Source organism: Zingiber officinale, chromosome 7B (genome assembly GCF_018446385.1).
Source record: "Zingiber officinale cultivar Zhangliang chromosome 7B, Zo_v1.1, whole genome shotgun sequence".
Classification (NCBI taxonomy): domain Eukaryota; kingdom Viridiplantae; phylum Streptophyta; class Magnoliopsida; order Zingiberales; family Zingiberaceae; genus Zingiber; species Zingiber officinale.
Genome location: NC_055999.1, coordinates 90,346,465 through 90,368,533, shown reverse-complemented (window position 1 = coordinate 90,368,533; position 22,069 = coordinate 90,346,465). Strand labels below are relative to the sequence as shown.

Below are 22,069 nucleotides of genomic sequence, written 5' to 3'. Positions count from 1 at the left end.
AGTCTTATACACTTTCCTAGTCATTCTTTTCAGCTGTCAACTTCTATAAGAGGCTTCTCCACCTACAACAAAGGAGAATTCTAGTGGAGCACTTTCAAAGTCTTGAATTAATAATCACCTAGGTTGTAACCAAGTAAATCTTGTCCGTCTTCTTTCTTTTAGTTGTTCATTTTTATATTTAAATTAATTGTGCCTAAGTTGAAAGGATGAGAAGGAATTTGATTTCTTTTGGTAGGCAATTCATTCCCTTCTTGTCGGCCTCCGCTGTATCAACACTTTTTATAGCCTTTTTGTGCGAAGAATTAGAACCAATCCCTTCATGAATAAAAAAATGAACAATTTTTACTATCATTCACCTTTTTTTTAAAGATTGAAATTCATCAACAATAAATTATTTGACCCAAAATGTGTGTTTGATTTAACAAAAATAAAACATGGAAGACAATAAGTTACATTTTTTGGTAGAGAATATTCTAACAAACCAACAAATAACTTATACCAATTAGGTAAAAACTTCCTTTAATTTTGCCAACGTATTTAGAAGACTTATGTGGGATTATTTGATAAGGACTGACAATCAAATAAGCGCGCATGATTTCTTCTCTTTTCTCAAGTGGATAACTCCATATGGATTTACATACATCAGAATATCATTCAATAGCAATATTATCGTCTTTATCAATTTTTCGAAACTTAATTAGAGAAGGTTCTATAGTTGGAGCTTTATCTTTGAAAATTTTGAGAACTTTAGATTGAGTATTGTCACGAACAATATTAGAAAACTATCTTTTGAATTTCTTTTCTTGAAGTAGGAATAAATTTTATTCTTACTCATAATTAACCTATATGAAAATTATTGGTAAGTAATCAATTGGTATAGAAAATATCATATATATATGATAAATAATTACACGAATGAAACATGAAAACTTAATGAGCTTACAAAGAATCCAAGATGAAAGTTTGTATTGAAATTGCAATTCCAAGAATTTGAGAAATGAAGATGAAAATTTTGATTTAGGGCTTCTCTTTATTTTTCAATTGGGGCTTTTGTTTGTCGGATATCTTCTCACCATTTTGAGTTATTTTTGCTTCTGTCCCTGGGTTAAGTTTCTCATACGACTCAAACTCTCAAGTTCTTTATACAACTTAATATCTCAAGTGTAGGATCAAACTTAATGCCAGCGCTAGCGGGTGCGCGGGGGGAGGGGGGGGGGGGGTTAAATAGATTTATGAATTTTTGAGCTAATATTTTCAGAAATAACTAATACTTTTAAATAATTGAAATATTAATCTAACACCGATTTAATCAAAAGCACCAAAGCAATGTAAACATGCAAAACTTGTTCACTAATTTATCAATTAAAGCATAGATAGACACACACAATAATAATAAAATATGATTATTATTTTTTTATTTCTCTTTTTTAGAAAAGTCTCTAGAAAGGTGGAGAAACCATACAAAAAATCTAAAAATTAGGCACAAATAAAATATATATGACAACACAAGAAAAATGAAAGATTATGTTAGGTGTTGTCAATCAGAATTGAAGCATAAAGTTGAAGCATGTCGCAACACAGAAAGCACGAGAGCACAAGCACAATAGCACAAGAATGGAAAGAAATGATTTTAAAGCTCTGTCTCGAGGCCCTTTATATAACCTCTGTCTGTTGCTGACGTGGCATCCTTCAGTTGACTTGAGGCTCCCCAGTCGCCTAGAGGTTGCAATGTCTATCAAGTATATAACGTCGTCCGCGTTCTCTGGTCGACCTAAGTGCCTCCAATCACCTAAAGAAAGATCAACCCTGATCTTGATCAGATTCGCCTGGATCGTTAGATAACATCTTCTACCGATCGCTTGGAAGCAGCTCTGATGGCCCGTACACTCTAGTCGCCCTGACCCAGCTATGGTTGCTTGAACTCTTTGATTTCACTTGTCGAGAGGTATCACTAGCCAGTCGTCCAAACTCTCTTAAGTCTCTTGGAGCCGTCGAACTTTGCTTCCCTACAACGGTTAAGTGTAATGAGTATGATATAATATTTTAAGTTACTCGCACTTATCTTAGGTCTAGATGTTCAGTTCCTAGCTGACCCATCTAAATTGAGTTACCAAGCTACAACTCATCGTTTGATTTCATTTGGACTTGTTTATCAAGCTTTCAACTCTTAGTTGACTTCACCTGGACTTATTTACTTGACTCCACTTGGACTTGATCCACTAGTTCCCAACTAGAACTTTCTTGCTTGGTTCCCAACTAGGAGTTAGCTCTTGTCTGATTCCCAATCAGTATTTCAATTGCCTAGCTTTACTAGGATTTTGTCACTATTTGATTTTCAACCAGGACTTCCATCATCTTACATCGCTAGGACTTTCACTGTTTGATTTTCAACTAAGACTTGCAACATCTAGCCTCGCTAGAACTTTCACCACTTGATTCTCAACTAGGAGTTGCATCGCCTAACCTCGCTAGGACTTAACGTTTGACTAGTTTCCAATTAGGACTTGTCCATTTGTCAAGTTTTCTATACCTATATACTTGACACAACTTCATTAGATCCTCAAATAGGTTAACTTTAAATTTAGCGATATATCAAACTATAAGTTCAATTTTGTACTCTCAACACTAACATTGAGTTTTTATACAACTCAACATCCCAAGTTCCTCGTGCAAATCAGCATCTTGAGTTCCTCGTACAACTCGACATCTTGAGTTTTCCATACAGCTTAGTTCTTGAGCTTTCATGCAGATGACTTCTCGATTCTTCCATATAGTTTGACTTTTACAATACCTAACGGAACTTGAGATAGCTCCTAGAACTCTTCCTTTCGAATACTCTGAGTTCTTCATTCTCCTTGTAGCCAAGTTATGCATGATCCTCACAATTATGAATCATGGTCTCCAACGATTCCTTATAACTCACTTTTCATCCACTTACTTTCTTAATTATCATGATTTATCTTTTCTGTATTGGTCTTGAAATAGATTGGTGGGGTGCTAGTGGTGAGCACTCCGCTTTTTACCCTGATAACCGATAAAAAATTTTCGTGGGATCGAGTCGGTCATATCAGAAATAGTCAATGAGGTTAACTGGAATTATCAATTTTTTTTATGAGACTTTCGTGTCATGAGCCCCTGAGGCTATGGTATAACGATAAGATATTTAAATCATCAATCAAATACCCATCCTAATATAATGTATTTGTAAAAGTTTTTTTTTTAAAATGGGATGTATAATTATTTTGATAGTCAATAAGACTAATTAAATTTATTAATTATGAGATCTAATATGGGTGGATTCGTGACATCGTCTTGCGAAAGACAACCTGTTGTGATCGAATGAACAACTGGCATGCCAGCCCACGTTGCTAAAAACGCATCATCCTCCATTTTACTAAAAAACTTATTTTATTTCGTCGTATTTATTTATCCGATTGCCAAATTGATCACCTGACACGTCTACAATACGGTTAATTCGATCTTATTTGTATAAGTAGTGCCCCAACCTTTTATATTAGGATGGTGAAATCTGCACTTAAGTAATGAGCCTCATCATCTCATTATGAGAGATTAGGGCACTGCCGGTACAGGTAGAGTGAAATTTACCCTGCAATACGTGGATCTCTAATCTCGACAAAAGTTCGAGCGTCAGCTGTACTGGAAAGATCAGCATCCAGCAGAGATACCGAATCCCGGCACTCGTCCATTCGTGAGAGAACGCAGCGTCCAAATTTAGCGGCGCGGAAGCGGGAGATCGTGTCCGCTGTGTTTCACTCGACGAGGAATGCATTTCAGTGCTTAAAACTGGGAGGGGTTCCTCGGATCACGTGAGTTTGAGCCAGAGACAAAATTGCACTCGGTGTTTAGGGCAATCGTGATAGAGATAAAAGAGGCTAAAAAGCCGATCTAAATTACCCCGGTTAACTACCTCCGACGGTAGTCAGTCACTTACGGCTCTGTTACTTTCCACTACTGTCTTCCGCCGATCGCCATCGTCTTCCTCTTCATCGATCAATCATGGCGTCTTCCACTGTCGTCGGATTCATGGGGCTCGACGAGCTCGGCTTAGAGATAGCTTCCTTGCTTGTCAAGTCCGGGTTTCGCCTCCAAGCATTCGAGGTTTTTCTCTCGGTTTTTATTACTAAAATTCTATTTTGGCCTTTTCTGTTTTCTTCTTTGTGCAATGGCTCCATTCTTTTTTTTTTTTTAAATCTTTGTTTATTGATGTGGTTTAGTTACTTCATGGTTTCAGATGGTCGAGTCGTCTCTGATGAGCAGGTTCGTGGAGTTGGGCGGAGTGAAGTGCGCAAGCGCTATGGAAGCTGCAATGGGTCAGTGAGTAATATTGTTTTTTCTATTACTGGTTCCTCCGAGTTGTACTATGATCTAGTTGCTAGAGAATGGTTATTAACCCTTTTCTAGTGAAGCGACTTGTGAAAAATATCAACATGCATTGCTGTTGAAGCAAGGAAAAACCTGGCCATCCAAAAATGTTTGTTAATTTGGGAGAGAGCACTTCCTCAATATAATCAGCACAATCCCACTATTCCATGTGAGATTATGGGTGTGGAGCACCTTAACTACTATAGTTTCGCTTATGCTCATCAATGACTTAGAGTTTGGCTAACTGAGTTAGAGCAATTCCATTCAAAATGGCTACTCACTTGAGATTGGAATGTAAGCACTCAGGGGATTGTTGCACTCTTCCACGTGGAACAATGGGCGAGGAGCATCAATCCCCTCATGCTCGTTTAAAGGTGCATACAGGGGCACCTTCTTTTCAAGCATTCCAAATTTGATACCATGCTACAGAGATTTTCTTTAGTTCTATATTGCCAACTCTTGAAGCCACTTAAGGCTTCTTTGTTGACAAAATCATTTAGCAAAAACTTATTTGGCCATCTATCTCCATTAACGCAATACTTGTTTCAACATGAACAACAAAGCTAGATGCTAACCTCATAAACCACAAGAACCATGACGAGGCATATTGAATCCAAGTTGGTCCAGTTGATAGTTCCACACGGACAAGTTTCATGTAGACAATATCACTCTTCTAAATGTCTAGTTATTTTTGGATGTGAAGAGTTCCACCTCACTAATTGTTGCAAGCTTCAATTAGTTGTGGTACAAAGTGGACCTAGATGTTGTACATGGGTGCAATAGAAATTCATATTTTATCTAGGAATTTGAATGTGGAGTTAACTTAAATTGCCATTAAATTTCTATATCAAAAAGTTACACATTGGACTATCAAAATTAGTTCATACAATCATGGTTTGAAATCTCGTGCCGTGCCGAGTGGCATGGTTGAAACGTATTGATTTGATGAATTATCAAAACTTGATACTAGTTAGCATACATAATTTATCGAAACTTGATGCTAGTTAACTATAAAGTTGTGTTCGCTTCTTCTTTTTCATCGTCTTATTTCCACCGACACTATATGTATGGTACCAAAACAGTACTAATTCACTTAAACTCCGAAGTGGTTCGAGATTTTGAATCTTGCTTACAATGAACATGAAGTTTCAATACAAATAGCCAAAACCACAATATAACAAGATATCAATTTGCTAAATAAACAAAAGAGAAGAAAGTAGATCCTACTTCATCACAACATCATCTTCCTTTGTTGTTCTCCCTTCTCCTCTTTTACTTGCTTGCACATCTATTGGCACCTGACCCGGCCGATATGCCTTGTTCCTGGCTAGGATCAAAACCCCAGCTTGGGACGTGATTTTAAACCTTGAGGTATACTAGATATGAATATGTTGATCAAATGCTCTCATACGTGATGATGGAAAATACTATTATGTGTACCTTGGTTCCTTACACAGTGGAGACTGACACAGTCTCCTGACAATTTTTGGAATTTTTCAATGGATAATTTTTTTTCTCCAAAATACAAATTTATTGTCCCATTAGTTCCTTACAATTATCTATTCATATCTCAGTTAGGTTCAATAGATATAAGAAAGCAGTATCATTTCTGTATCCATGGTTGGTCATGTAGTTTTTAGTGCAAAGCTAATGAGGGCATGAACTAACTCATCGATGTCATATGTGGACACTTTTGTTTCTACAAGTCCTTTTCCTTTACATTCTTGAAGGCCTTCTGATTTATCATCTTTGTTGCAGGTGCTACGTTTTTTATGGTTATGGCTTCTGCAAATGAAATATATGATTTTTTCTGTGGAGAGAATAATGTAGCTAAAGGTTGCATATTCCGTTTCCTGTCGTGGTTCTTTATTAAGTATTAACTTATGTTTGGTGTTGAGTCTGACTAGTTTGCATTTGATAGGATTATGCAAACACGCAGTCATTATCTCTCGATCATCGTTTTCAGGAAACCACATCCAGAAGATACAAAAGCTATTCACAGGTTTTGATGATATAAGATCTTGATAATTTTGTCATCTAGTGATCATGTCCTATTTCTTATTTATTTTGTTTCCTGTCATGAAATGTGCATGTCGTATTCTTTAGGTAAGCACAATTGCTCATTCAATTTCTCTTGCAAAAGTGCCATATGCAGTATAAGAATGTTACTGGACTGTACCTGGGCATGCTTCACTAAGCTAATACAAAAAACTTTATGTACTTCTTATGAGTGCATAACTAGAAATAATCAGAACAGAACTAATTTAATATGTAATGGACTGCTATAGTATGGTGGTTGTACTGAGGATTCTTCCTAACAATCCTCATCTTTGAAGTTCCTGCTAGTCTGGATGGTGCATGAAATTCTGCACTGCTTGCGTATTGTGATTGTGGCTTGGTTCTTGACTTGAAATTAATTCTTCATCATTATACTCTAGAGAAGTGTAATTAGGACCATCTAGTATTGCAAATTTTTTTGTTACCTTTCTTAAAATGTCAAAACTGCTATTTATGCCTAATTGTCTCTATTTGGTCCAGAAGAGAGAGTAGATGTCGGCTTTATTGATTCCTATATTTTCCGTGGAGTTTCTGAGGAGCTGAAGGGGAAAATTATTGTAAGCTTTGCATACCATATGATATGTCTATTCTGGATTGTCAGCTTTTCTTATTGTTAGTTTGCAGCTATTTACTTATTATTATCATTCTTCCTATCTATAGGTTGTTGCATCTGGATGGGAAAGCACAAATGAAAAATCTGGACCCTTTTTCTCTGGTATGTTACACATGTTGCCTCTTTATGATACTTCTTTTAGGATACCTGACTGTTTAGCACTTGAACAGCTATCAGTGAAAATGTTTACCTTTTTCATGATGAAATTGGTACTGCAAGGTAAACATTTTCTTTCTTAACTTTTTGTTCTTTCCAGGAAAAATATTTCTTTTCTTTTTAGATTAGTTAATTACCAATTTGCAAGTTTTGACATCATAGTTCATGTTACAATTACCTAGTATTGCTTTCGATAAAGTCTTTTTTTGTCTCATCTTTGTAGTAAGATTTGGACAGTGAATCGTCTTCTAGAGGGTATTCATTTTGTTGCATGTGTGGAAGCCATATATCTTGGAATTAGAACAGGACTTCATCCACGAGTTCTCTATGACATTATCTCAAATGCCGCTGGAAGTTCCTGGTAGGAATATCATATTTGGTCATGTTTCTTATTTTAGAATAAATCTTGTATTACCTATTCTACTTTTGTAGAGTCTTTTGTCTCTGGCATTAAGTATTTCAATCGGTGCATAAATTATTTTTGTATCTTACCATAGGTTCCAAGATACTAACATGTACACTGTAGAAACTCACTATTTCAGCATGGGTTTTATACTTTGCATAATTTTCTTATATATTCATGTTCAGGTTGTCCCTATCGTTTCATTTCTGGATCTTGGGTATGCTTGTGCATGCATTAGCATGACTTGCAACTTTGGATCCCATATGATTTGCTGTACCTTAAAGGATTGAACTAGTCATGCTGGCAAAATGTTATATTGATGCTTAACAATATGCATCCAAGGAATATTAGAAATTAGTAGATCCTAGATCCTAATATTTGGAAACTAATCCGAAGGAAATGGTTACATGCTTCCATGGAGTTAACATTTTATTGTAGCAAAATAATATAATGCACATGAATTCAGAATGCCTTGCACAACTTTCCCTGTCATACATTAAGCTTGTAAGGTACATGAACATGAAGGGAAATGCTAGCTAGAAATGGAACTACGAATGCGGTTGTAGGGGCTAGGGTCAGAGCTAAAGGGTAAGGTCATGATCGTGATAGTTGCAAAGCACAAAGAAAGGCCATTAGGCAATAGTTAGAGGCTATACGTTATTGGATCCAGGAGCTGCAATTGATGCTGTCTAGCATTGAGGACACCCTAGCACATAACTTGCACAATCAAGTAAACATGTGCGAGTTAGTGAGTGGGTAAAGGTGCTAAACAAGAACTATAAAATAGAAATATTATATATATAATTTATTACACTGTATGTATAACTATGAATTTTATCAAAACCAGCATGCCTCAAAATTTTTAGGGTTTGGAACCTCTATACATACAATATATTTTATTTGTGCAAAATAAATTTAATGATATCTTTTGAAATTGCCTAATAGAATCATTTTCTGACTTTGACCTAGTGAATATCAAAGGTTCTGTTGAATGAATAATGGATCAGTTTCCTAAAAATAAGAAAACCTTGGAATAGACATGGTTATCAAATGGAATAAGTAGCTAAGTGAGAACTTAGACCTAGAGCTACTATATATGAACTAATAAGACATTGTAGAATAGGCTAAATTCATGAAAATCTAAAATTTATTCCGTATAAAAAAGTTAACATATTATCCATATCTTAAATTGGAAAAACTCTCTAAGTGCTCAATTTGGTTTGTTTTTGGTTCAACTCCAGAATATTGTTCTTTTTGCCCACGCCTAATTAGGGGTCATACACCTTGATATTAGGACCATGGTTTCACATTTTATACAATATTTGTACAATACAATTGAAATATATCATTCTAATAAATTATCGAGACTTAATATTTATCAACATGGATAATCTCTTTTGTGCCATGTGTGCTAATTGACTGATATTATATCATAGTAATAGCTGACATGCTACCGCATGCTTTAAGACAAATTCAAGTAATATTTGTTAGTTTCTATTCTTTATTTCGCTAAAATTTTAATTCAATTAATTATTTGAAAAAAATCCTTAATTTCATCTCAACATGTTTTGATGCATTCAAAGTGTGTAGCACAGTATAGCATCTAAATCGTGCCATTCTCATTTGGGACCCAAACTCCAAACTCTAGTATAAAATGGTACTTTAAACATTACCCAAAGTTATGTTGATGTCTTATCGTCTTCTTTTTCTTTCTCCCCCTCCTCAAATTCGCCACTAGCACCATGTGTTGACACTTCGACATGATGTCAAAATTGTATCATTTTAGTTGAAGACTAAAACTCAGACACAACTTGGGATTTCAAAATTGGTTAGGACCAAAAGACCTAAATGCAAGGATTACTATATAGATTTTGCTCGTAACATGTTACATTAATTATATAATTTATAAAGGCATAGCAAACCGCTAGGGTGTTTAACTTAATTTTTCCCTATATCATGGTATCTAAGCCTTATAATACTGAATAGTGATCCCTTCTCTCTTTTGGTCATGTGATCTTGATCCATGATCCTTCCCGCAATGGAGTTAACCTTTGTGTCTCCTTACTCTACTACCATTGATGGAACTACATTGAAGTAGTTGTTTGATCTAAGGTTCAAAATCTTGAGTCATGTTAGAATTTTAAATTTTGATTGGAATAATACTGTGTCAGTATTGTATTGGTGATTCAATGTATGGCGCCGATGGAAAATTAAAGGGAGAAAGAGGAAGAAAATAAAAATAAAGAATAAGAGAACACAACCGTGTCCCATTTGGAATGGTACAAATTTGTATGGATAAAAAAATGACAAACATTATTTCAATTTATCTTGAAGCATTTTGTAACATGCCAAGAGGTTTGAATGCAGTATGACATGACATAATTGACATAACAATACAAGATAGTACTGAGTAGTATCAAGATTTGAGAATTTATCGGAGTGATACATTTCAACCGTGCAACCTGATGTGGTATAAGATTTTAAACCATGGTATGATCCTTGCTGTGATCAAGGCTTGGCCATGTCTAACAATTAAGTAATCGTTCTCTCAACAGACTCTTGTCAGTAAGGTATTCAGTCGATCTTACATCTGATCATCATGGCTCTAATCCCTTTCGAATTTGAAATATAGTGATGCTGCCACACACTAGCATCAACTCCTTGAATGAACCAATTAAGCCTATTTGATTCAAGTCGACCTTGCTAAAATAGGGAGGGAGCAACAAAGCTTAATCCTCCCTTTGTCCATTGTAGAAATTGTCCTTGAAAAATCCCATATATTCTTCTTTCACTCATAATCATATCCCCACTCATCATTGTTGCAATAATGAAAAACTGTAATGTGATTTTTTTTTTTTGCCAAGTGAATCCTTTATAATTTCCACTAATTCAAAATGTTTGATTCTTCAATTGCCTCCTCAATACCTTTAATAATTATATTTTCTAGGCTTACGATCTCTAAGATTATCACCATGTAAGAATTAAATGGGGAAATATGTGTTATGGGCATCATCAACTAGGTTTAGTCCATAGACCAAGGGTAACTAAAACTCCTCACTGCTTGAGCCATTAGTTGTCATCTAGAGGATTAGGTGGAGGTTCCTGAAGCTGTCTGCAAGGCCATGGTGGTTATCACAATATTTGCTAATCTCTCCATCATTACCCACTCAGTTATCCTCTCTAGAGAACTCGTGTGATGCAATTAGATGCTTCTTCCTAGAAGAATCCATTAGTTTATTCTAGCCCCACTGTCATAGTTTCTTACGGAGTAGTATATTTGGTCCATCCAATTTCAAGTTGTAGTTGATGCCTTATCTTAACTAGTTACCTCTTTGGCCTAGATAGTATATCCACTTTTTGTGTAACCCATATTTCTAGATCATCCTCTTACATTGTAGATTCAGAAGGCGTAAGGAGTATTTATTGTAGCTAGCTAAGTCACTATCATCCTACCAATGTACAATATGTAAGGAATTTCACTCATGGGATATAGACATCGAAAATGTCTCTCTTGCACTTTGTTTTATGTATCCTTTTTGTTTACTATTCCTAATTTTTATTAAGTTCATTATTTATTAGTATACTAATTTAGGCCATAAATTAAATTATAAGTATTTTGAACTTTATGCGGTGGATGTGACTTAATCTTCTTTTACATTTTTTTTTTGAATCCATCACCTCTTAATATATAAAGTAATCTTGCTCACCCTAGTCTCCAAGATATAAAATAGTCAAGTTTTAGTATATACATTCTTTCATCTACTTAATATTAAAGAGAAAGTTAGAGTTACGCCTATTGTGAGAGAGCTTTGAGAGATGCATTTAAGATGGTATGAACATGTACGTAGATAATCAATAAATGCTCTAGTTAGGCTATGTGACACATATTAATCGAGGAAGAGAGAGAAAAGAAGATTTGGTTAGGAACGATAAAATATGATAAAATTCATTTAAATATAGATGAAAATAGTAAGGGATCAATTCCAATGACATTGGAGGATCCATATAGCCAATTCCACTTAGCGAGATAAATACTTGGTTGTTATTACTGTACACTCTTTCATCTACTTAGTGTATCATGTCAATTGAGAAATCCCTAATAATATCAATGAGCTTGCATATGCACCTTTTTCTTTAATTCATTCTTTACGTTGCTATTGGGATTTAGATCGCACCTGGTCCACTTAAACCTTAAGTATTTTGTTTTTTAATAGATGATTATTCTTGAATTACAAGGCGACTCTTAGCGGAAGATCATTGTGAAACACTTAATTTGGTTTGCCTATTAAAGTTCTTCCTAGTGATAATATTTATCTTTCACTTATATCTTTTAGGCCTTATATACTTTACTAATCATCCTGTACCAAGGTTCGAAATCTCAAGCCATGTTGGTGTTTTAATATTTGAATGAAACGATATTATGTTGGTATTATGTCGATGTTCTAATGTATGGTGACTATGGCGAATTAGAGGTGGAAGGGGGAAAGATATTAAGAAGAAAAAGATAACACTATATAGTTAAGTTCAATGTTTATTTTCCATCTGTAATTATACTTTTTTGACATTATCTTATATGAAGATAAATTATAACAATAATAATATTATCTGAATTTTAACATGCCAAGGGGTGTCTAGTATTGATATGAAATGAAATGAAATGATGCTTGTCGACATGATTGATTCAACAACACAGGAGACATCTTGGTGCTAAATAGTATTTAGTTTCAGTAATCTATTGGAATGATACATTCGACTATTCGCCTGACATGGTACGAAATTTCAAACCATGCTTATACCTACACCTTACAATTGAATAGTGTGAATTAAAGGAAGAATCACTACTTATTTGAGGCTTCTTGTACTCTACTATATATAAATGTTCCTTCTTTTCTCATTGGGGTGAACTTCCTACCACATACTATTTGACAAATGACATGTTGTCTTTCCTTTTAGAGTCCTCTATGTTCTCTTCCACCATGGATATCATGCTTTGTACATTCAATATCTCTTGAATGAGATAAATTATCCCAACTTATTATATGTCTTTCTTGGACATTCTTATCTCTAGGACTACTATAACTACTATATCCGTCCTCTCGGGACGGTCTAGTGGCTAATACATAAGGTGTTGCTAAATTGAGGTTTGGGGTTTGAATCTCGACATAGCCGAGGTAAATGCCTCCCTCATGCGCCCGTCACTATTCCAGGGCTAGTAGCTACTAGTGATTTACCTCCTCCGTTGACCCTGGAATGGGTTGGCGGGGGCGTTGGAGGCTAGCGTAGTCGCCTTTTGCTAACTCGAGTCAACTTGTGTGCATTCATATTTTCATTGATGAGATTTTCTTTAGTCGACTCCATTCTTAATATGTTCACCCTCTCCATTTAAGCTGGAGTAGATGGTGCTTAGTATTCTCATCTTATTGTTGCTTCCACACCTTCTACTACCATGATCTCCATCGTCGACAAATTGCCTCTACTTGTACAATCAAATATCAAGACATGATCAAGCTCTCACACTTTCTGGAGACTTTAGTCATCCAAGTCGCTTATTCTCATCCTCAGTCTTTCCTATTGCCTTTTATTTGGACCTCCTTATTGTATTTTTGCAAAGGTACTAGAAAGTATTATTTTTCCTCTCCATTTTCTTGCTAATGATCTTATGTTTCTCTATCATATTTTTGCTGTTCTATCATCTTCAGCTATATAGCCATCTTCTACAAATGTCAATAGGCTTAGATCTCAGTTGGTAGCAAACTATGATAGTTGAGATGGATGCTCTTTGTTCTAATGGTACTTGAGAGCGTATTCTCTCTCTCTAGGGAAGTTTACAATTACCTCTAAGTGATTTTCATTATTGAATACACTCTTGATGGTATTGTAAACCAAATGAAAACTTGTAGGGTGGACACTGAGATGGGTGTAGTCTATCTTGACACATTTTCTTCAGTGGTCAAGGTTATATTTGATAGTGGTCAACATTATATTAGGATTGCATGACAAAAGGACTTTCTTTTTCAACATTTCGAACTAAAGATTTTGGTCATGTCATGTTCTTTCTTAGTATAGAGGTTGCTATCTCACAGGAAACATTTACATACCTATCGGAAATAGCTTGAGGATGCTGCTATGTTAAGGATTAAACTGATGTCATTCATTTAGATACTTGGATAGGGTAACCACTAATTGGTTTCAAGAGTCATATAAGTAATAGAGAATCTGAACTATCTTCCAATTACAAGGCTTGCTATTCAGTGCGATCAGTTCGTTTTTGGCTATCCCATGCCATGATCATTAGAAAGAAATCTTGAAAATTTTACATTACTTCAATAGTTCTTGTTCCTAGAAAAGGTATCTTGTTTTTGTATTGAGGTAATTGTAGTGTATATACATGCTAATTGGTTAAGTTCTATAGACACAATATCCACATTAGGATAGTGCATTCTTCGTATAATTTCTTGAAAATCAAGAAGCTAACTTTTATATGAGCTTATCTGTGTCAACATTGATGACCAAGTTGGGACATTCCCCTCATAAAGTTAATGAAGCTCTATTACATCACATTTAGCTACTATGCACATGGCCTCTTATCTGTTGTTTCCTAAGACAATCAAAAACATAGAGGTCAAGGTTGTCACCTTTATTAGCTCTAATGACCAACTAGTAGATTTACTAACCATATCTGAAGATGGTATTAAGTATTAGGACATCTGCCATAATTCATTTGAATGAGTTTAAGCATCAGTGTTTTAGAATATAATAATATTAGCCATCTTGTAAAATTTTACATTGATTTATAATACCTTTTAAGAAGTAAATGGTATATGGAGCATGACTGCCAAAATTGGTATTAACATTTTAAGTATCTACCATATTGTATTAAGATTGATAAATCAAAATTGTTAGAAAATGTCAAAAAAAAAAGAAGTTCAACAATCTTAAAACTAAAGATAACAAACATCACATAACACAATATAAAAAATGAATAATTTATTATATTGGTCATAGTATTGATGATTTCATATTACTGTTATTATTAGGTAGACTTGTGTTATTGTTATTATTTAATGGAATGATATTGTTAAAATTATATTATTATATTATATTATTAAATTAAATATATGTCTTTCACAATTTTGATAGACTAAATCATATTTTATTGATAAAAAAATGTTTATTAATGTATAATTAATAAATAAATATATCAATAATACTATTGGATTTGTTAACATAGTGTAATCATATATTTTTAGTTTTTTTTTTCTAAGTAGGTGACGTAGGGAAGAAATCTCCTGGTGCGTCATTTGAATTAGAGGTTTGCGGAGAAAGACATAGAAAGATAATTCGTAAACAAAGAGGAGTTGCCTCTAGGTTTAAACGAAAATAAATTTTTATTCAAATTAAAACCAAACTCAACATACCCTAACCTTTATTTAAATAATCTAAAAAAATAAGAACAAGTTGCAACAGATAAATGAAAAAGTAAAAGAAAACTCATCCTAAAAAAGGAGATAAAATCTAAACTAATTTTTAGAAAAGAAAACTAATCCTAAAAATTTAAAATAAATAAAAGAAAAAGTTAAAAGATCAAATCTAGAGTTCATCAAAATACATAACATAATATGCTCATGCCAGGCCATGTTAGCCACTAGAAAGACGATTCCGCCTCGCCTGGACTCTGAATAGAGCGCAACCGATTCAGGAGGCCACGGGTGGGTCATCTTCCTTATTAGTAGTCTCTATCGTCCTTCAAGACCCAAAAGGGAGGTTGGTTTTCTTCTCGTCACAACTCGAAGGGGAACATAACCGGATCAGAGGAAATAAATTGGTTGTGCTACTGGATGCTCCTGCATTAGTAGGTTTCTGTAGAATAATGTTTTATTTTATTTTTTATTTTAAGGGACTAAAATGAGATGTGATGGCATTAAGCCGTTGTATTGAGCCTGGTGCCATTCTTTGTCGCAAGCCCTAATAGTTGATGGAGGAGATGTGAGTTGACCCTTGTGCTAAGTCGTAACTACCAAAGATAAAGAAAAAGAAGAATGAGGAACAAGAGAACATGCATTGGGTGCTAGATGTGGCTAGTAAGGATTGAAATATTGAGTCGAGCCGTTAATCAAGGTTTAAAATTTTGAGCCGTACTAGAGTTGTGATTTTTGACTGAAACAATACGATTTTGATAGCTTATCATGTCGTGTCAATACAATTTTGGTTCATTTTTAAATATAAAATATATTAATTAAAAACTATTGCTATTAATATTTGATTACTAAATGCTTATTATTGAGTTATATTTAAGATGGAGCTTTAGATTCAATCTTTAAATATATTAATTAGGTATGCGATCTTGCATTTAAATATATATGTTCTTTCTAGGTCTACGACCATGTGTAGATATTTTTTCTCTCGATACTTTTCAATTAGTTGTCTGAGAAAATGTATGACTTCTATTGTCGACCTTCCAAGCATGAATCCAAATTGATTTTCGGTCATCGTGATCTCCTTTCTTAATCTTTTTTTTATTACTCTTTCCCAAAGTTTTATGATATGACTCATTAGTTTAATACCCTTATAATTTGCACAATTTTGTACGTTGCCTTTGGTGTTATATAAGGGAACATACTTACCCTTCATTAATCAGATATTTTTTTATTTTCAATATCAAATTAAATGGATATTTTTTTTATAGAAGGGGAGCCTTGGCGCAACGGTAAAGTTGTTGCCATGTGACCAAAAGATCACAGGTTCGAATCTTGGAAACAACCTCTTGTAAAAAGTAGGGTAAGGCTGCGTACAATGGATCCTTCCTCGGGACCCCGCATGGCGGGAGCTTCGGGCACCGGGCTGCCCTAATATCAAGTTAAATAATTTTGTGAGCTATCTAATACTTTATTTCCCTAGGCACTTCCATACCTCTATTAGAATATCATTTGGTCAAACTACTTTTCATTTTGCATCCCATTTAAAGCTTGTCCTACTTTTGAAATTTAAATTCTATGATAAAAATTTAAATTTATATACTTATTTGACTTACTTAAATTACCTAAGTTAGTTAGTCGCCTAAATCTTCACTGAAAAGTTAATAAAAATACCTCTTCCATTACTTTTTTATTTTCTCATCATTTACTAATACCCTATTGCATTCATCTTTAATATATTTTATTTAGATAAGATTTCTTTTCTTCTTCTCTCTCGCTTTAGCTATTTTGTAAATATCTCTTTCCCTTTCTTTTATATCTAATTTTCAAAATAAGCATTCAAAAGTTTCATTATCGCTTAGTCTCTTTCTTGACTACTATATATATATGTTTTTCTCATTTTTACAAGTATATAATGCCTTAAAGGCTTTCGTTTTTCTTTCACTTTTTCCTATACTTTTTCATTCCACCACCAAGATTCTTTATTTGGTGGTGCACGTCCCACATCATCAATAGATTAAAAATATTTATATTCCTACCCTTTCCTTAAATGTGTTTTTCTTCCCATCCTTTAACTTCCACCACTTAATTCTTGGAGTTGTACATATTTTTTTAATCTAGATGTATATCTAACACTACTAACCTATGTTGGGTAGTTAAGTTTTCTTCAAGGATGAATCTTTGAAAATCTTTCTATCCTTCTTCCTAATCATAAGAAAATTAATTTGCGATTTATTATTCCCACTTTTGAACTTGACCAAGTGTTTTTTTTCTTTTCTTAAAAACATATTAGCTAGTATAAGACCATATGCTATCATAAAATCCAATATAGTTTTTTACTTTATTTCTTGTTCCAAACTCATAACCTCCATGCACCGTATTATATTCTTTATTTTTCACTCCAACATGCCCATTTAGATCTCCTTATATTAAATCGTTTTGTTTGGCAGAATGTTTTAGGTCATCCCAAAACTTAGATTTGGTATCTTCATCTAATTCTACTTGAGTTACATATATATATGTTAATTACGTTAGTAGCTTATTTCGCCACTACAATGAGAGTTATAATCCTATTCCCCTTCTAACTACTCGTACAACTTCGAACTATCTACAACAATACCTACTCCATTTCTTATTTTACTCCTTCTTGTGTACTATAACTTAAAACTCGAGTTCTCTATCATCTTTGCCTTCTCTCCTACCCATTTTGTCTCTTATACACACAAAATACTAATTCTTCTCCTAATTGTATCCAAGGTTTAAAATCTCAACCCGTGCTAAGGTTTCGATCCCAAATCGGAACGATACGGTTTCGGTATCGTATCGTGCCGTGCCGATACTGTTTCGGTATTTTTTTATTTATATATAGTAATTATTAGATAAATATGTTTATTGTGTATAATTTAAAAATAAGTTGTATATTAATTTTATATAAATTCTTAATTATTGAACAACTTAATATGATTAGAAAAAATAATTAAATATAGTTTTCTTTAAAAAAAGTTGATCTAGGAATAACTTGAATTAAAATTGATACATCATAATATGTTACCTTATTAATACCAAAAGGAGTGGCGTGAATCAGATGGAAGCATTGGTTCTTGCGACATTCTGCTTAGGTCAACTCCATAGTTTTCCGACCAGATTAAATAAGCATCCCATGACATGCAATATTGGTATTGATTTCTCCACATGTCCAGCAGCGTGTCTCGATTCATCACTGGATGTTGGATTTGAACTGGTACCACTGAAATTGGAACGGGTACAGGCACAGGATAAGCATACGTCTTAGATCTGGTATGATGGATCACCATATGATGCATCAGAATTATAATAAAAAGGTTGTGAGTATGATAAACTTCGATCAGAATCAATATCAGCTAAACTCTCTCGCATCTCTTGATAATTATGAGCTTTCTTTTGTTTGTCACCCTTATATCGACGTTGATATTGAAAAGCGCTACTTTTAACTCCATGATCATGATCTTGAGTTGCATGTGTGTAATCTATCTCACATGTCCATGGCTCCAGTGCTAGAGTAGGTGGAACATAATTTTTACCACTAGATGCATCACCACTGTCATCACTTCCATAAGTACTTACACTACTATCAACATCACTATTCTCATTTTGAACTTCTCGTCGGACTACAGTGTCAGAAGGTGATGATGTTTCATCATTGTCATCATGTTTTTGCTCATCAATTGCATCAAGTGGATTTTCTCTAATTCTCAATTGACCTCTTTCCCTATAGTTTGCTTTTTTTCTTTAGTAAAAATTGCACGAGCTTTGCCTTTGTCTTTATATATGGACTTTGGTTGGGTTTTGTTGTGATGTTTGAGAATATCAACGAGATCCAGAAAATCGAAATTCTGATGAAAGCTTCATCATTTTCTTCCTCATGAGTATCTCTCCTAGCTTGTACTTTTTCAATTTGTTAAGAAATTGAGATGGTTAGTTCTTGCTCCATCAAGTAATGGATTCTCAGCCTCAGCGGTACTTCACCAATCCATCATTGGATCATCCATGAATCCGATATCAAATGGGTCTACATCACTTTGCTCTTCATCCTCTTCTATTATGCCTCTTAGTTGAAGACGCATATTATAATGAGCGTAGACCATTTTCCTTCGGCGATAAGAAAGACGATTTTGTACTTTTGTATGAATGAGGAGAAAGTTGACCAATTTCTTTCGCAACCACTTGAAGGCGTTGTCATGAGAGAATTCGTACCATCTTCTTTCAAATTTGGAGTTGATCCTCCATATTGTAACCACCACTCAGCTGTAAGATAAATAAGAACAAAATTAAAATAATTATTTATATTTGTTGACAATAATTAGTAATAATTTTTACTATATTTACCTGCATTCATTTTATATCTGCATGAAACTGCAATAAGATCGCTAAAAGAACCATATGCCTCTCGAAATAATCGACTTTCATTAATAGTCTCAGCAATTGATTTTGTGTTTGTATGCAGTCTTGATATTACATGTCTGAGGGCCACTAATAAATCATCATTTGTGCCAAGATTATAACGATATTGATATACCCGGATTGAGATAATAGCCTATAATAATTAAACATATATAATTATTAATAACAATATTAAAATTCGTTATCATTAAAAAATACGTACTAGCCAAATGAATAGGTTTTTCCATTTGATCATCCCATCTTGTAGTGATTATATCAATGTAATGTTGATACTTGGTCGGTGATTGTAGACGCCTCTTAATTTCCTCTTTTGCTTTATGAATTAGGCGGTAAACGTTGCCCATTTATGGCTTCTTGTCCATATCAACTTTACGTAGAACAACGTACAATGGTTCTACTGCTATAAGAATATCTGCGATATAGTCCCAAAATTTGACAGACATAATAATTTTTTACACCTCCTTATCTTCAGTCGTGTTAGAATATCGAGAGACTTCCCAATCCTCAGAAGAGAACATGGCCATTCAACGATTTTAACAGTAGAAAGTGAGTGGCAAATCTAGTCGCTCCTGATCGCAGAATCTCCCCATCAATAAATTTCCTCATTAATCCATGAACCCAATGATGATTATAGATAAATTTTGTTAAAGATTGACCTTTTTTCACTACCTTCTTTACCATATTGAGCTTACCGATATCTGCCATCATCAAATCGATACAGTGTGCTACGCATGGTGTCCAAAATAATGTTTGATACCTTTGCTCCAATATCTCTCCAGCCCTTTTAAAGTTGGCACCATTATCTGTAATCACCTGTACTTTATGTTCTGCACCTATCTCGTGAACTACACTATCCATCAAACGAAATATGTAGGGTGCATCATGATAGTCTGTAGTTGCATCAATAGATTTATGAAATATCACCTTTCTATTGCAGTATAGTAGAAAGTTGATGATGTTCATCCGTGTAGGTCCTGTCCAACCATCACACATCAACGTAACCCCATATAAGCTCCATTGTTTCTTGCATGATAGGATCCAAGTCTTGATCTCCTCCACTTGTTCATCTAAATATGGACTGGCAATTTCATATGCAGTCGGAGGTTGAATACCAGGACCAGATTTTTGGATGTTGGACACCATGCTACGGTAGTATGTATTGTTTGCTGCATTAGGGGGAATATGATTAAAATAGAAAAATTTAGCAATACTTTTACCGATTGATTTCTTCTTCTCTTTTGAATATGCATCATCAATCCTAGTCTGTTTGCTAGCTTGGTCTGGAAATGCTAGTGGATCAATATCAGTAATATCAATTGCATGTCTTCGTCCCATAGAAGAAAAAAAACGACCAATACCACCTTGTGTTGAAGTAATACGAACACTTGCACTCCTTCCTAATGTTGATGCAGTAGTTGAGCCACTTCCACTAGCACCAGAGCCACTTCTATGTTGCATATTTTGCTCATAGTCATATTGAGTTCGAGAGGCACTGTGCTAAAAAGTCTTCGTCATTTGGAACTTCACCACGACTTTCCATTTCATCATAGATTGGTTCTTTAGAGCTTCGACTATCAACAAGTTCACGTTCTCGTTGTTGTTTATACTTTAATGTTCTTTTGCCATCAAGTTCCTCTTTCATTGCACGACGAATTTCTTGAGAAACTTTTGGACAATTAGAAACATCCGGATATCCACCAGCAAGATGTTGTTTTAGGCGTGTGACCCCGCCGCCGCGTCCAATCATATCGCAATGCAAACATTGCCAATGGAATCGATTTTCTAATCGACGTGCATGTCTCCAAGCTAGATCATGAGATTGTTGTTTTGGTGCCATTACCTATGCATTATACAAAAAGTAAGGATAATATACATTTCTAGGTAATGATCATCATTTTATAATGTCAAAAATGTATTTATCATTGTAAATTTACAAATTAAGTATATAAACTATAAACATCAACTTCTGAAATTTGAAACAATCTCCTAAAAATATTAATTCATCTTTCTCAATTTAGATTGATCAAAATTGCACAAGATTAATAGTGTTTTATTAGGAATCATAAACATGACAACATACCTTTATCAAGATTTTTAAAATAAAAGACTTGTAATATTTCTAAACATATTACAAAAATACAAAAGTTAATATTCATGGATCCAAATTTTAAATTTATTCTAAGATAAAAAATATTATCTATAATAAATATATAAATTAGCATAAAGATGTTATTATATATATAATAATTATACAAATTAATTAATTAATTAATTAATATTTTAAAAATATAAAATAATAAAAATATCAAAATATAAATTTAATTTATTAGTTTTTTAGAATTTTTATTTTTTTAGAATTTTAGAATATAAATCTGAATTTTTATTATTTTTTTTTAAAAAATAATTAAATTTTAATTAAAAAAATATTATAATATATATCTGAATTTTTATAATTTTTTTAAAATTTTAAACAGATTTCTTATAATTTTTTAAAAATTTTTAAATACAATTTAAAATATTAAAAATTAATTTTTCAGAATATTAATTAAATTTTGATTTTTAAATATATTTTTTATATATTTTAATTTTTATTGAGAAAAT

At 33.7% G+C, this 22,069-nt stretch overlaps 1 protein-coding gene across 2 annotated transcripts in view; it reads left to right on the top strand.

Moving 5' to 3' along the window:
• The first annotated feature begins 3,811 nt into the window (after nt 1-3,811).
• LOC122006232 overlaps nt 3,812-22,069 on the top strand; it is a 137,621-nt gene continuing 119,363 nt past the window's right edge. Inside the window, exons 1-8 of one of the 2 annotated variants that reach the window (XM_042561656.1) lie at nt 3,812-4,119; nt 4,253-4,331; nt 6,142-6,219; nt 6,305-6,385; nt 6,925-6,998; nt 7,102-7,156; nt 7,225-7,273; nt 7,434-7,571. In XM_042561656.1, coding sequence (XP_042417590.1) covers nt 4,018-4,119; nt 4,253-4,331; nt 6,142-6,219; nt 6,305-6,385; nt 6,925-6,998; nt 7,102-7,156; nt 7,225-7,273; nt 7,434-7,571 — 656 coding nt within the window. In that variant the 5' untranslated portion in view covers nt 3,812-4,017. Of the gene's footprint in view, nt 4,120-4,252; nt 4,332-6,141; nt 6,220-6,304; nt 6,386-6,921; nt 6,999-7,101; nt 7,157-7,224; nt 7,274-7,433; nt 7,572-22,069 lie in introns of both variants that reach the window. The other variant, XM_042561655.1, reaches the window with a different exon arrangement.